Source organism: Bos indicus x Bos taurus, chromosome 16, assembly GCF_003369695.1.
Source record: "Bos indicus x Bos taurus breed Angus x Brahman F1 hybrid chromosome 16, Bos_hybrid_MaternalHap_v2.0, whole genome shotgun sequence".
Taxonomy (NCBI): Eukaryota; Metazoa; Chordata; class Mammalia; order Artiodactyla; family Bovidae; genus Bos; species Bos indicus x Bos taurus.
Window position 1 is genome coordinate 42,780,989 of NC_040091.1, and position 17,346 is coordinate 42,798,334.

At 41.4% G+C, this 17,346-nt stretch overlaps 1 protein-coding gene across 2 annotated transcripts in view; it reads right to left on the reverse strand.

Annotated features, from left to right (window-relative positions):
- Nucleotides 1–17,346, reverse strand: part of UBE4B (ubiquitination factor E4B) — a 122,782-nt gene that overhangs the window by 68,724 nt on the left and 36,712 nt on the right. For both annotated transcript variants that reach the window (XM_027564949.1, XM_027564950.1), the window contains exons 2-3: nt 15,946–16,132; nt 907–1,042 (exon numbers count right to left, since the gene is read on the reverse strand). In XM_027564949.1, the coding sequence (XP_027420750.1) occupies nt 907–1,042; nt 15,946–16,132 (323 nt within the window). The remainder of the gene's footprint in view (nt 1–906; nt 1,043–15,945; nt 16,133–17,346) is intronic.

The window sequence follows — 17,346 nt, forward strand, 5'->3', positions numbered from 1 at the left end:
TAGCCTGAGGTTTTTCAGACTACAACAGTTAAGCGTAAATTTAGGTGCTAAGCCCACATGAAAATTACCCACTGGCCAACTCTACACTGAAATTGCAGAGTTGACTTGAGTTTTAAAAAATTCATCCACTCATAGCAAAGGTAGTAAGAACACAATTGTTTTTCCTCTATGTGGTTGATTTTTTTCTACTTGATCTTTTTCCTGGCAGTGAATTCTTGCCTAAAGTGGGGTAATCTCTGATCTGGCTCCTCACCCCAACCTAAAGTGCACAACACCCCAGTATTCTAACACACCTAGAAAATGCTATCTGTCTGGTGCACTAACAGAAACAGAGGGGGCTGCATGAGGGCAGAGGAGCCACGTCGTGGGGGTCTGGCTGTCCAAGGAGTAAAGGAATCAACCCCTCAGCCACTCTGTCATCTACTCACAGCATACCTGCACACCTGTGCGACACAGGACGGCTCTACTCCACGGCACCCCGATCCTCATGGAGCTCTTAGAACATTTGCTTACCTGCCTACACCCTTTCAAACTGTTAAAAAAATTTTTTTTACCAAGTTAAAAAAAAAATTTCACCAAGTAGTAAATCTTTGAAGAAATTTTTAGGGACTGATCTATGTTTGCCCACTTTGTACTTACAAAATAAAGATATTAAAAAAAAATTTTTTTTACCACCTGTACCAGTATTTCATAAAAGACATTTCAGCACCCAAACTTAAAAAGGTATAAAGATCATTCCAGAATAATACATAGACCTTTCAGTTTAATAAACTGAGCGCTAATCAAGCTAAGGGCTGGCATAGACCTCTGGGCTGGCATTTGAGACTACTGGACTAGACACTAAAGTGAACAGATCTTTCCCTTTCTATCAGTAAAGCAGCTTATTGGAAAACTGGCTTACTTTACCTTTTCTCACAAGAGACTCCATCGATATCCATGCTCTGGGAACGTGAGAGAGACTGGGACTGCGTTTCAAGGCTATTGGAGGGCGAGCTGCTGAGAGAACTGACTCCCTCACTGCTCTGGCTTCGATGGGCTACTCCTAACCAAAAGAGACATAAAAGAGGAAGTCTCGCGTGAGATAACATTAAAGCTATTTGTAATGGCAACAGTAAACACACATAATCGGCATTCATACCATCATCAAAGCTGTCCACTGAGGAATTTCTATCAGAAGACTGTACTGAAGATCGAAGTGACATTAAAATCATAGCAACATCAGTGAGAAACCAGTTTATCGATAAATATCATACGAGGTCAGTAACAACAGAGCTACATCTGATACCTAAAACTGACTCATCACCTTCTCTTTCACTAATTCAGACAATGGGCCCTGAGTACAAATGAGCTGTCATGACAGTCCAGATATATCCTTGAAATGGACCAAAAATAAGATACGTTAATGAATGGATAGGAAGACAGACAGATGGAGAGATGAGTGATAAAGCAAACAGAGTAAAATGATAATGGTAGACTCTAGGCGATAGGTGTACAGTAACTCCCCTACACACGAACATGCTCTGTTCCCAGAGTGCGCTCATTAAGCCCAGTTTGTTTTCAAGTTCAACAAAGTTAGCCTAACATAACGGGCCATACAGTACTGTACTGTAATAGATTTGTAATAGTTTTCACATAAAGAATACATAAAAACAAACACAAGAAATAAAACATTTTTAATCTTAATAGTACCTTGAAAAGTACACTAGTACCAGATACATCACTGCTGCTTTTAAGCTTGCTTCCAGAAATCCTGGGCTTAAATAAAGATGCAGTACTGCTGTACTCTATACCGTACTAAACAGTAAAGTACACAAAAGCACAGCCATTTGTGGAGGATGTACACCTGTGACAATGTACACCAGACGTGTTAACCAACTTATGTGACTGAACATGCAAACTCATGTCTGGCTCTTTGCAAGTTCCCAACTTGAAGGGTTGTGTGTAGGGCACTTACTATATAAGCATTCACTGCCAAGTTCCTTCTACTTTGCTGGACGCTTCAAATTTTCATAATAAGATATTGAAAATGTACAAATAGATCCATCTAAGCCATGTCCTTAAATACAGATCAACCCATTTATTGACTGAACATCTTATCTTGCAATAGCTTGGGAAAAACAAACATCCTGCCATCCCTGACCTCACAAGAGCCTAGAGTACAGTGAACCATAGCCAGGCACACAGGGTCATGGTGTTTCTACCAAAATCTTCAAAACCAGGTTGTTCATAGAATTTAAAAATTTACTTTAACTCTATGAGCTTAATCTTTCTACAAAAAAAAAAAAGCTTACCCAGGCATTTTCAGGCAATGCATACTATATTACTGAAAGGAAACTGGCTTATGTTTTAAAAAGCAAAACAACTTGAGTTATCACTTGTAGCTGAAACAACTATCAAGTAGATTAAAATGTTAACCCTCCCAGCATCCCAAGAAAATCCACTTAATACTCTTTCATATCTTTCTTCTTTGAAGACTTTACCCACTCCTGATAGCAGGGTTTTAACATGTATCTGCTTATTAAAACTTTTTCAAGACTCAGAAGGGAAAGAGAAACTAAATCTTTACTATTCATAAGTTCAGTTCAGTGGCTCAGTTGTGTCCAACTCTTTGCGAACCCATGAACTGCAGCACGCCAGACCTCCCTGGCCATCACCAACTCCCGGGGTCCACCCAAACCCACGTCCATTGAGTCAGGGATGCCATCCAACCATCTCATCCTCTGTCGTCCCCCTCTCCTCCTGCCCTCAATCTTTCCCAGCATCAAGGTCTTTTCAAATGAGTTAGCTCTTTGCATCAGGTGGCCAAAGTATTGGAGTTTCAGCTTCAACATCAGTCCTACCAATGAACACCCAGGACTGATCTCCTTTAGGATGGACTGGTTGGATCTCCTTGCAGTTCAAGGGACTCTCAAGAGTCTTCTCCAACACCACAGTTCAAAACCATCAATTCTTCGGCACTTAGCTTTTGTTATATAGTCCAACTCTCACATCCATACACGACTACTGGAAAAACCATAGCCTTGATAGACAGACCTCTGCTGGCAAAGTAATGTCTCTGGTTTTTAATATGCTGTCTAGGTTGGTCATAACTTTCCTTCCAAGGAGTAAGCGTCTTTTAATTTCATGGCTGCAATCACCATCTGCAGTGATTTTGGAGCCCAGAAAAATAAAGTCAGCCACTATTTCCACTGTTTCCCCATCTATTTGCCATGAAGTGATGGGACCAGATGCCATGATCTTAGTTTTCTGAATGTTGAGCTTTAAGCCAGCTTTTTCACTCTCTTCACTTTCATCAAGAAATATATGCCCCAACCAGTAACACTGAAGAAGCTGAACAGTTCTATGAAGACCTACAAGACCTTCTAGAACTAACTATTCATAAGTAGATTTCAGTAAAACATCAAAATCATCTGATGTAGTGAGAATTCTGAAATAAGCTTAGAGAAGACTGTAAAACTTTACATAATTGATTCAAGTGTAATTATCACCGATTCAATGGACATGAGGCTGAGCAAACTCTGGGAGACAGTGAAGGACAGTGAAGCCTGGCATGCTACAGTCCATGGGGTAGCAAAGAGTCAGACATGACTGAGTGACTGAACAACAACAATCCAAAATAAATTCCCAACAGATCTTTATTGAAGGAGCAAATAACAGAGCATCAACAATGTCCTAGGAGAATATCATTTTACCTACCACACTCAAAGGTCTGACAACTTTTTAATAAAATAATAAAGTTCAACAATTTTTATGGGATATCAATTTAGCAGCCTTTAAATCTCTACTTTATAAAAATCAGTCCTAAAATTAAACTAATAATTACAGTACATTGTTTAAAATGCTGTACTTGTAATCCAATGTACTGTGAGTACTATGATATACTATGAGTACAATAATCCTATACTCATAGAATGTCAGAGTATACCATATGGCATAATACAATCTATTTGCACTGTTTTTATAAGACAACAAGAATATCATCTGATTTTTTTCCCTGAACCTTTCACATAACATTCATAAGTGTCAAACAGGGCAAACCTGCCCCAGAATTTATGTTTGCCAATGCTCCCCAATCTCTATACACCATCTAGAATCTAGGAGGGACCCTACTGTTGTCTTAAACTTAAAAAACTGAACGTCTCGGACTTCCCTGGTGGTCGAGTGGTTAAGAATTTCCCTGCCAGTGCAGGGGGCATGGTTTCGATCCCTGGTCCTGGAAGACTGCACATGCCATGGGGCAACTAAGCCCGTGTGCTACAACTACTGAAACCCGACGGCCCGACAGCCCGTTCTCCACAGCAAGAGAAGTCAACGAGAAGGCCAAACATCACAACAAAGAGTAGCTCCTGCTGACCACAATTAGAGAAAGCCCTCGGACAGCAACAAAGCCTCAGTGCAACCAAAAACGAAAAAATAAATGAATAAAAATTTAAAAGGCAAGTCGCTGACTTCATTTAGAAGCAATATAAATCAAATACTGTAACTAAAATCGAAACAATAGCACAAAGTACTACTTTATCTTCAAATCATACAAGTCTTTTGTTATCTTCACCCTTTTCCCTTTCTAACTTGAGGGATGGCTGCCAGGGAGCCCATTTCAAGGAATGCAGATTTTTTTTCCCCCCACAGTCTTCATCTCCATAAAGCCAGACACTAAAGAACTAAAATACAGACATAAACTCCTCTGATTCTTTCTTAGGAGATGAGTAAAATTTCTACATGTCAACTCAAAAACAAATCTTTAAAAAGTGAAAGTGTGTATAACAGAATGGAGGAAACCACGTGTACTTAATAAAATATGAACTACAGCCTTTGAAGATGGCAGCTTTCCCAATTTTTATGAATAATGAGAACTTGTTAAAAGTATGAATTTGTTTCTACAAAAAAGTAAATAATAAGGACTTTATTTCTGTAAGTGTTTCCTCCGAATATTACAGCACTTCCTGAGCGACATTCCCTTTCAGGTATACACTAGACCAGATAACTACTTTCAAGCTATAATATTAGATCTGTTCCAGAACTTTAGACACACACACACACAAATACACAAGCTTGCTCAACCCTAGTATAAAAAGAAGCACACTCAGCCATAAAAAGGAACAAATGTGAGTCAGCTGAACTGAAGTACATGAACCTAGAGGCTGTTAAACAGAGTGATGTAAGTCAGAAAGAGAAACACAAATATCGTATATTAATGCATATGTATGAATCTAGAAAAATGGTACCGATGAACCTGTTTGCAGGGCAGGAATAGAGATGCAGACATAGAGAACAGACTTGCGGACACAGTCGGGAAAGGAGACGGTGGGACGAACTGAGAGCCGCCATTGACACATACGCCACCATGTGTAAAACAGACAGCTAGCGAGAAGCTGCGGTACAGCACAGGGAGCCCAGCCCAGCACTCTGCAATAACTGAGAGGGGTGGGGAGGAGGGTGAAGGCTGGGAGGAAGGTTCAAGGGGGAGGGGATATACATAGATACCTAGGACTGACTCCCGTTGTTGTACAGCAGAAACCAACACAATTATCGTAGAAAAATCATCCTCCAATTAAAAAAATTTTCTTTAATTGAAAAAGAAAGCACCGAGTCACCAAAATGAGCCCTAAATCCTCAATCGAGCTGTTAAAAAGGAAGGGAAGCGGGGTGGGGTAACTTTAAAGCTTTCGCCCAATCCTCTTTTACAGATAAGAATACTGAGATCCACGAAGTCCAAGACTTCCTTTAGGAACTTCAGCAAGTCAGAAACAGAACACAGATTAAAACTCAGGTCCTCTCACTCCACAGAAAAGGCTGCAGTTTGCTTTACCCCAAACTGCTGAACAGTTCTTCAATCACAGCTACTTTAAACCAAAGCTATATATGTTGTTTACCTTCTAAAATTAAAAAAGAAAACTTGAAAAGACATTAATGTTATAAAAGGAATCACTCATTTCCTGCTAATCAAAATTCTAAAGCATTTTACATAGACCTTGACAATGAACTTAGCTAAATGGTTAGCATTCATGAAACATACAAAATACAGTTCTATCTTATTTGGCCAATACAAACATCACCCCTCAACACGAATTAAAATGAACATATTCTATTCCATAAAGCAGAATGACATATCTAATCATTAGCTAATTTCCTGGTGAAACAAGTTTGTTCTTGTGAATAAACACAAAAGAAATGGAATTTCAAACCTATAAAGTAAAACAGTAATATCTAAAATCTTGGGACATGAAAACCAACAACTCAAATTGGAAAATTGCTTTGATCTTCATATTTATGATTGGTGCTAAATATGATATTTATGACTGGTTCTAAATATGACATTTATGATTTGTTCTGAATATTCCATAGAACTAATCATGCAGAGAATCATACATCTGGAATCAAAAAGCCATGACTTCTCCAAGAAGAAATGGCTGATTCTATGGCTGGGGCAGAGAAAATATAAGATGAGCCTGGAGCGTTTTACAAATGCCAGAAACACAGTACTCAAAAATCTAAAAGGATAAGCATGTCAACAAAGAAGTCAACATGAAAGAGTTCCCAATGGCCAAAATTGGAACAACCTGCATTTTTTTAAAATGGCAGAAATAAATGATATAGCAATATGAAATATAGCTCAAGAGAATAAAATAAATATACATGAGTTCATGCTGATGTGGGCTTCTCAGGTAATGCAAATGGTAAGGAACCCATTGCTGACATGGGAGACACAAGATGTGGGTCTGATCCCTGGATCAGGAAGATCCCTTGGAGGAGGGCCTGGCAGCCCGCTCCAATATTCTTACCTGGGAAATCTCTCGGACAGAGGAGCCTGGTGCACTACAGTCCATGGGATTGCAAAGAGTTGGACACAACTGAAGCAACTTAGCATGCTGATGTAAATAAGGGTTAAATAAATAATTGCACAAATGTCCCTTATAGAAGAATTTAAAATATATGTACATACTTGCCCTTCCAGGATGTAAAACTTAGGAATTGGGCTGAACTTAGGAATTCAATTCCAAAGAAATGAGTTTGGAAAAGGAAAAATCTTCACTTTACAGTGGAGAGACCTTGTGAATCCCAGTTTAACAGGGAGGTGAATGAAGATCAACATCACCAGAGATGTCTGATGAGAACCAGATGATGTCTGATGTCATGTTCACCTTTATGACAATCTTCCTCCTATACCCAAACCCCAGTCTAATCATGAGAAAAACACCAAGATAAAGCCAAAGTAAGGAAAATTCTACAAAGTACTCTTCACCACTGCTAAAATCATGAAAAACACAAAAAGGGAAAAACTGTCACAGACTAAATGAGACTAAGGACTCTTATGTTTAGTTGTTTAGTTGATAATAAAATACTAAGGATAACGTTAGTTTTGACAAATGTACCAGATATTAACATTAGGGGAAAGTGGGTGAGGACATAAGGGGACTCTCTGTACTGTGTGTGCAACTTTTCAATTTTATAAAAAAAAAATTGGAATAACTAAAAATATACATAAAATATATCATATTGGGTTGGCCAAAAAGTTTACTTGGGTTTTTTAACCCAATATTACCTAATAATCATAATTACAAATCAAACACCACAGTCATGAGCCTGAGGCAGCGACCGTGGGCCTCCCTGTCGTGGAGGACCCTTCACAAGCCCACCTCCTCCCACTAGATTATGGGCCCTTCAGCATGCCTTAACTGAGACTTGCCCATCTCTGCAGCCCTGGCGCCTAAGACAGTGCCTGCAGGTAGAAAGCATTAAACACATGTTCATATGCACAAGTGGAAGCATGACAAAGGCCATTTGCAACAATAATGCTAAAAAAGAATGTAGGTTAAGTTATTACTAAGTATATTAAAGACTAGCAGTTAGACAGAGAAAAGAGATTCTGTCTCGAACTCAGACCTCGGAACCAGCGGGGGAGGCCAAACGTATCATATGGCTTCTTGGTTGTTGCTAACAGGCCCTGGCTGCTCATTTCGGCTCCCAGAGCAGAAGGTCTTGACCACACACACAGGGAGACACAACTGAGGGGGTCAAAATGACAGCAGCTCTCTGACTAGCTTCAGATATTTTATCTGAAGTCCTTCACTGAGGAACACATAAAGTATGGGTATCACAATCTTTAAAACTGTTATAACTATATTTGAATATAATTGTTCTCCTTCGTAATCCTTCATGTTTTATGATACATGCATTTAAAAGTATTTTTTGAGATGGCTATCCCCAGTTTGCCAAAGGGAAATGCAATGACAACAGTGAAGAAACACAGTACTAGGGACAAAAAAGGCAACGAGAGAACTTGCTCCACCAGACCTAATAATTCTGTCAAGATGGAACTTGTTTGATAAAGGATTCACAGGGGAACTCTTGAGCAAGAATGACCACAGCTTGGGAGAGGTCATGACAGCCAGGGAGGGTGAGGCTTTATTGGACATGTTCAAGATGTCCGATGGGTAAACAACAGAGGGGACAGAGGGGAGATAAGCATAATCCCAAAACAAGACTATAAAAGAAAAGCCGTCCCAGAGGGTTAAGAATTTCTGAAGACTAGGTAATCATAGAACGATCTCAAGATGGGGGAAGGAACCAAGAAAACCAGTCTCTCGTCCCAGGAATTTAACAAGCACAGATTTTTAAAAGGAAACTAAAGAACATTTTCTCCATTGCTGGACTGTAAGCGCTTCCAGGAAAGAAAATGAGTCTCTCTCATCTCTGTGCTTCCATGACCGAGCACCATGTTTGACCTGCAATAGCCCTAAGTAAACACTGGATAAGCTGAAATGTAAACGCAACATTATCAATGATGATGACCAAAAAAACAGCTATCGTGTAAGAAAAACGTTCACCATGTTTATAAAGCTTTAAGACAGGCAGAAGCAACATTATATTGTGTGCTAAGTCGCTTCAGTCATGTCTAACTCTTTGCAACCCCATAGACTGCACCCCGCCAGGCTCCTCTGTCCATGGGATTCTCCAGGCAAGAACACTGGAGTGGTTTGCCATTGCTTCCTCCAGGAGATCTTTCTGACCAGGGGTGGAACCCAAGTCTCCTATGTCTCCTGCAATGGCAGGCAGGTTCTTTACCACTAGTGCCACCTGGGAAGCTACTACAAGTCATGTAGTACAGTCCCTTCAACCAAAACAAGAGGGAACCTTGAGCACAGCCACACAGAGGCATGGGCACGAGAAGACTGAAGTAGAGACTGGAGTGATGCTGCCACAAGCCAAGAAAAAACAAGGAGTGCCAGCAACCAGCTGAAGCAAGAAGAGGCAAGGATTCTTCCTTCCAGCCTTCAGAAGGAGCACAGCCCTGCCGACACCTTGACATCAGACTTCTAATCTCCAGAACTGTGAGAGGACAATTTCTATTGTTTTAAGTCATCAAGTTTTGGATACTTTGCTATGATGCCCTCAGGAAACTAATACAAAGGTAGGTGGCACTGCAGAAGCTGGGGCCAGATGGGAGAAGCAATCATAGGACTCACAGCCAACTTCCGAACCCTCGCTTCTGTCACTTGTACTGAAAGCACCTGGATTAAGAAATTGTTGTTCAGTCGCTTAGTCGCATCCAACTGTTTGCAAACCCATGGACTGTAGCATGCCAGGCTTCCCTGTCCTTCACTATCTTCTGGAGTTTGCTCAAACTCATGTCCATTGAGTCATTCCAACCATCTCATCCTCTGACGCCCCCTTCAATCCTTCCCAGCATCAGGGTCTTTTCCAATGAGTCGGCTCTTTGCATCAGGAGGACAAAAACTTTAGCATCAGTCCTTCCAATGAATATTCAGGGTTTATGTCCTTTAGGATTGACTGGTTGGATCTCCTTGCAGTCCAAGGGTTAAGCAATAAGAAGACTGCAGAATAACTGCCTGGTCACTACTGGATCAGAACCTCTTACCATGGGTGGCAGCCAACCCAGTATTTGTCTAAGAAGCACTTCATTCTGGAACAGAAGTCTTCCCTTCACACTCAGTGGATAATAAAGCTAACAACTGGCCCTACATTTGCCATCCAGGACCACAGAGGGTAAGCACAAGGCATCATCATCTTCATGGAAACTACTCACACTGTTTTCATGAATAAAATGCACACAAGTCCCTGCCCCCACGGAGCTCACACATTAGGAAAGGAAGCAGAGAAAACAGGATACACTACAAGTAATGGAAACAGTGATGGATTCTATTTCCCAGGACTCCAAAATTACTGCAGATGGTGACTGTAGCCATGAAATTAAAAGACGCTTGCTCCTTGGAAGAAAAGCTATGACAAAACTAGACAGCGTATTAAGAAGCAGAGACATTACTTTGCTGACAAAGGTCCGCCTAGTCAAAGCAATGGTTTTTCCAATAGTCAAGTATGGATGTGAGAGATGGACCATAAAGCTGAGCACCAAAAAACTGATGCTTTTGAACTGTGGTGTTGAAGAAGACTCTTGAGAGTCCCTTGGACTGCAAGGAGATCCAACCAGTCAATCCTAAAGGAAATCAATCCTGAATATACATTGGAGGGACTGAAGCTCCAATACTTTGGCCACCTGATGCAAAGAGCTGACTCATTAGAAAAGACCATGATGTTGAGAAAGATTGAAGGCAGGAGGAGAAGGTGACGACAGAGGATGAGATGGTTGGATGGCATCACTAACTCGATGGACATGAATCTGAGCAAACTCTAGGAGAGAGTGAAGGACAGGAAAACCTGGCATGCTGCAGTCCATGGGATCGCAAGAGTCGAACACGACTGAAGAACAACAACAGCAAGTAATATACATGCTATGTGGGCAGGCAACAAGAGCTCAAGGAACAAGTGTCTATGTCAGATACAGGTTGAATGTTTGGACAACGTGGTCATCACTTCTCAGCCTTTTGGCTAAGATCAAGTGTAGACAAGGTGGCCTTTTGGAAAAAGTGACATGGGTAAACATATGAAGAGTGGAAGAAAAATGCTGGGTGGATTTTAGGGTATGAGCATTCTAGGCAAAGAAACAGCAAGCATAAAAGCCCCCAACAGGTACCATGGTTTTCCTGGTGGCTTAGTCAGTAAAGAATCCACATGCAATGCAGGAGACCAGGGTTCAGTCCCTGGGTTGGGAAGATCTGGAGAAAGGGATGGCAACCCACTCTAGTATTCTTGCCTGGAGAATCCCATGGACAGAGGAACCTGGCGGGTTACAGTTCATGGGGTCTCAAAGAGTTGGACAGGATTGAGCAACTAACACACACAGACACACAGAAACAAACACAAACAGGAACCATGTCTGGAATGTCCCAGGAACAGAGGGGAAGCCAGCACATTTCTAGCTGAAACAGGAGGAAGGGAAAGGAGAGAGGAGGACAGGTTCAGGACAGACCTCATGCAGCCCCAGGTTGAGGTGAGGACTCTGACTTTTATTTTGATTGAGGCCAGAAGACAACAGAAGATGATGTAACCTCTCTTAGGAGTGGTTTATTTTCTGTTTCACTTAAACCTATTTAGTAAGTTCCTGAAAATCTGGGCTTTCCTTGTGGCTCAGCTAGTAAAGAATCCGTAATGCAGGAGACCTGGGTTCAATCCCTGGGTTGAGAAGATGCCCCGGAGATGGGAAAGGTTACCCATTCCAGCATTCTGTCCTGGAGAATTCCATGAACTGTATATAGTCCATGGGGTTGCAAAGAGTTGGACACTACTGAGTGACTTTCACTTCACTTCCTGAAAATCTGTTTATCCAATCTGCCAAGAGTACGGCTAACAATATCTACCTGTTTGTGATTATGAATAATGATGGTTACAGGAGAAACACAATGGTGACTTAACAGCATAGAGGTACACCTGACAAGAATGAACCATTCAGAGTTGCCCAAGTCTGTTGGTTACTATTGTGATAATAACTATCCTCCTTGCTGAAAAGAATAATGCTTTGCAGTGCTGTAGTCTTGCTTCAGTGGAACCCAGTCTGGCTTTGCACGGACAACAGACTGAGGTGAAGCCAGGGCAGGCACGTCTAGAGACACAGCAGGAGAGACGCGTCTAAAGCCCACTCTAATAGTCCAGGCGAGATATGCAAGTGCCTTGAACCTGGGCAGTAGCAGGAGAGGCGGTGAGATGAGAAGAGGTGGTGAGAATTGAGTCTGGTTCTAAATTTTGCTGATAGACCTAGGACAGAGGTCAGCAAGCCTCAGTCCACAGGCCACACTTACTTATTTTTGTAAATAAAGTTTTATTGAAACACAGCAATGCTCATCAGTTGACACAAAGTCTATGGCTGTTTTGTGCTAGGGGGCAGAGAAGAATGTTTGTGACAGAGACTGCACAGCCTGCACAGCCAAAAATATTTACTAACTGGCCTTTTAAAGAAGGAATTTGATGACTCTCAACCTAGAATTATGAGGTAAAAAGAAGACAGAATGTTTTAAGCTCGCAGAAGAGTGAAGTGTTAGTCACTCAGTTGTGTCCAACTCTTTGCAACCCCACAGACTACATAGCCCACCAGGCTCCTCTGTCTATGGAATTCTCCAGACAAGAATACTGGAGTGGGTTGCCATTCCCTTCTCCAGGGGATCTTCCCTAGCCAGGGACTGAACCCAGGTCTCCTCCACTGCAAGTAAATTCTTTACCATCTGAGCCACCAGGGATGCCCATTTTAAGCTTAAGCAACTAGAAAAAAAAAAATGAGTTATCATTTACCGAGATAGGGTTCTAGGAAAAAATAAGATGTAAGGAAATATCACGAACTTGATTTTGAATGTGTTAACTGTGAGACATGTATCAGATGAACGCCACACTGAAGTTCAAAGAACAGGCCTGAGCTGGAGGTACCAATTTCGTCAGGATACTGGATAAAATTAATAAGAGAATAAGCATAGAGATGGAGAGGAGAAGAGGTTAAATACTGAGCCCTTGAACCCTGACCTTTAGAAGCTTGGGAAATGAAAAAGACTCATACAAAGAACTAAGAAGGAACAGATGGAAACAGGATGAAAATCAGGAGCGTAATGCTCTGAAGCTGAACAGAGAGTGTTTCAAGGAGAAGAAGGCCAAAGCCACGTGGAATGGAGCTGACAGGTCAGACCAGATGGTGACTCAGAGCTGACCACAGGAGGCCTCACCTGATGGGACTCGACTCAGCAAGGTGCAAGGACAGAAAGAGGAGACTAAGGATGGGCAACTCATTCTAGAAGTTCTGTTGTGAAAGGGTGCAGAGAAGTGGGGTGGAAGTCAGCAGGGGATATGAGATCAAGAGTTCTTTTTTATTTACTCCCATCATGGGAGAAGGAACAGCATGTATGATGACTGTTTAAACAAAAATAAAAGGTTTCCACTTGAGATGGAGAACCGGATGAAGCTGGAGAGACGACAGGAACTGCTGTAGCAATGGCTCTGGGCAGTGAGAGGAGATGGGATCCAGGGTACAGACGGCAGCAAGGGCAGGGACAGTTCAACTATGACAAGAACTGGCCGCACATACTGGTTGGCAGTGGAGGCAGGGTTGAAGGTGAAGGAGGTAGGTTCCCTTTTGCCTGCATCTGTTCTCTCCACAAAACTGGAAGGTGGGCCACCAGCCCAGAGTGTACATGGAGAAGAGGTGTTACACATTAGAGAAGGTATGAAATAGACTGAAACAGACTGTGGGAGAGTGAACAAGGAAATACAGTACAATTACCCACTAGTATTAAGGGTCCACTTGAGTCTGTGATGATGGCTCTGAAATGAGATTGCTAGTATGGTTTTTCTCCAGCCTCATTTCACAGCAAGAGACCAAGAACAGGAGGGGACTGGGACTTAAGACGAGGACTGTACTTTAAGGGAAGAAGACAGAGTGAGAGAGAGGCCAGAGAAGGAGTGACAGTAGTGACTGGCCATGAAATTTCCCCAGGTTGAGGAGGAAAGTAAGGACACGAGGAGGGGGAAACATGAAGAAAGTAAAAAGGTGATGGGTCAAGGGACTGTAGCCCCGAGGGAAGACTGAGGATTTGGGCACAGAGGGGTGAGCGAAAAAGCCGAAGGTGGTGGTCAGAAAGTCACTGAGACTGAAAAATCTAGAGTCTGACCATGGCAGTGAGTGGCTGGAGTCAGAGGGCAGGAAAGGTCACTGAAGGGGAGGAGCTCAAGAAACACAGAGGTCGGAGTTCTGGAAGGATCACACGGCTACTGAAATCATCACAAATTAAGACAGAAACAGTGCTGGACAAATAGTGGACATAACGAGTGCTGTGGGTGAGTGGGCTTTGGAATATAAGCCTCAACAAGGGAGAGAAGTGGAGAATATGGTTAGGTAACACAAGATTCAAACCAATGTGTTTTCAGGGTGGAGGAAGAATGGTCAAGAAGAAACGAGAAAGCAATGGAGAAAGAGGTCAGATCCAGTGAGAGCACTAAGGGGAAGGGACGCTGACAGAGCATGATTTTGCTGGTGGCTGGGCACAAGGCTTTCAGAATTTGGGGAAGTGGGGAAGGAAAGGTACATGTGACAAACCACATAAGGATTAGAGACTGGGAGATGAGGCATGAGGACACGGGGAGATGGGGGGCTGACATGAGTGGGCCTAAGGGGCATGCCGAGATTAATCCTGAAGGTCCCAAAGAGACGACCCGCTGCAGCGAGGAGCGGCAGGAGCCTGTCCCCAGGACACTTTGCTGATGCAGTGAAGTTTTTAAGTCCCTCCCCATCCCACGAGCTCTTCCCTGGACACGCGGCAGCATCCCAGGTGGGGTCTGATCAGGGTGAGGCAAGCAGCAGTGCTGGTGGCACCACAGGAAAAGGAGGAAACACAACTGGAATCCTGACCCTTTCTCCTAGTAGATCACCACAGCTTCTCCAAGCAGTAACCAGGAAACATTTCAGACACAGGCATCGTTTATTACTAACATGTGTTGGCCTGAGCCTCTCTCATTTAATAATTAGCAGATTTACATAGAAGCATTTGTATTTGCCTTAGGAGGGGCCTACAGTGATGCCTAACGAGAGTCACAGTAACAGAAACTCCGCAAATAACTTTTAATCGACAAGTTATCCTAGATCATGAAGATGGATTGTTCAGAGGTGGCAGTGCATTAAACAAGAGCAGAGCTGACAATCAGATATTACATTATTAGATGATATGATGATCAATGCAGGTCTCTTAGCACCTTTTTCCTACTTAGAATCCTAACTATTATAATAAAGTCAATAATTATTACATTTGATAGAAAAGTTCACTTAGTGAAAAGACAGATATCTTAAAAGATACATTTCCCAACAAAGACAACCATGGTATCAACCATGAGCTCATTAATTATAAAGAAATTAACTTCTACAACAGTTAAACTATCAATGAGACAGTTATAAGACATCATATCAGGTGAACTTATTATGGTTCATTTATATTAATACTTCTATAGTTAAGAGTTCAAACTTTTATTCTATTTTATTTTCTTTTTGGCCATATTGCAAGGCTTATGGGATCTTAGTTCCCTGACCAGGTATCGAACCCAGGCCCTCAGCAGTGAGAGCACAGAGTCCTAACCATTGGACTATCAGGGAATTCCCAAGGCGAACTTTACATACCCTGAAAATTTAGAAAAAAGGTTCTATGACAATATAGAATGAAGACAATGAAATCCATAATCAGAGGCATTATTTTGACCATTATTTCGATCTTGACCATTATTTCAATCTTGGATTTGCAGAATATTTTATCTTAAAAAAAAAAGCATCAACCAAAGTCATAAAATCTGCAGAACCAAATTTAGTCTTAAGCTCCTTGCCATCAGAGACAAAGACCTGGCCTTGTCTGAAAAAAAGCATGAAAGCTATAGAAAACAGTCAGCTTCAACATCACTATCAAAACATCAAAATGAACAGACATTAACAAAACACATTGTAATGACCTTAATCTTTAAACCACTGCTTGCAGGATTTTTAAAAGTTGCTGTTCATTTCATCCTGCCATGGAAATTTCGCAACTGTAACTGTACCAGAAAGCTCCCAGGTATGAAGGTGAGGCTCACCTGATGCACCAATGGGGGAGGTAGCGGGGGTCATGTTGTGGACGTTGAGACCAAGGCTCTGGGAGGGGCCTGGAGCTGATGCTGCTATGGGAGGCCCGGGGGGGTTCTCCCTCTGGGGAGAAGTGAGAGGGGTGGTAGGCTGGGAGGTCTGTCCACCAGCAAGTCGTGCAAGGCGCCTCCGTCGGATCTACAATGAGGGGGAAAGAGCATTCTGTGAAAAACAGCAGAAACACAACTCTGCATGAGAATAACAATATTAATGCTATCAATGACCAAACCTGAGCATTAAAAACTAAACATGCCTTGAGAAAAAAGGACTCATTCGAGACAAACGATAACTCTGTGTGGCAGTATTTTTATAAGTTACCAACTAACTTTTTAAAAATTGCATCTTAATTGCTTTACCACCTGTTTATCAAACCATCTTGAGTGACACTGTGAATTTACAATAAACATACTACACTTTTCAACACATTAAAGCTTCTTGTTATTGTAATAAAACCCAGAGACTTGGTAATTTTAAATAGAATTTAAAACAAATATACACTGTGTCTGACTGAGTCCCTTAGATATTCATCTGAAACTACTACAACATTGTTAACTGGCTATATCCCAATGCAAAATAAAAAGTTTAAAGTTTAAAAATATAATAAATATCCAATATAATTCCCTAAAACAATGAGAAAATAATAAAAGTTACATTAAGAGATTTTACTCTCATTTTTAAGAACAAAATGATTAGGTTTAACTTTCAATAAAAATATTATCTATAATTTCCTTCTTACAATTATATCCCAGAGTTATCAAGTGATTACAAATATGTAACACAGAAGCCTAGTGGATCACAGAAATGGTTCTCCCACATTTTGACTGTCATTAATTCATAACCAGGCAATGAACTCTGAGCACCTGCCCTCCCAGGCAATGGGCATATGTGACAATTATGATAAAGTTTCTGGCTCTAAGTGGGCATCAGAGAAGCAAACCAGTTAGGCTGCTCACACTCTTTCCATTACAAATAAGGAAGATAAAAAAGTTAAATTACAGCAAAAGTTAATGGGGATGGACACTGTCTGAATTAAGAATTTATAACTCATTCTAACATTGGTGGAAATCTGCACCTTCTATGGTTCAGACAACAGGAACGTCCTGACTCTTGGCCCCAAAGTTGAGAAGCCTCTCCTATAAATATATCTATCAAGGAATTTATATAAAATCCTGAAGTTGTTTGGTTTTCAACTATCTCCTTAACTAGATTAAATTCCTTGATGGAAAGAATTATTAACAGGGCTTATTTATTTAAATAAAAACTGATGCTTCTAGTAATGTTCTAAGTACTTTACACCTTACTATTTAATCCTCATAATAACCCACTGAAGCAGGTACCTATGTACATTTTGT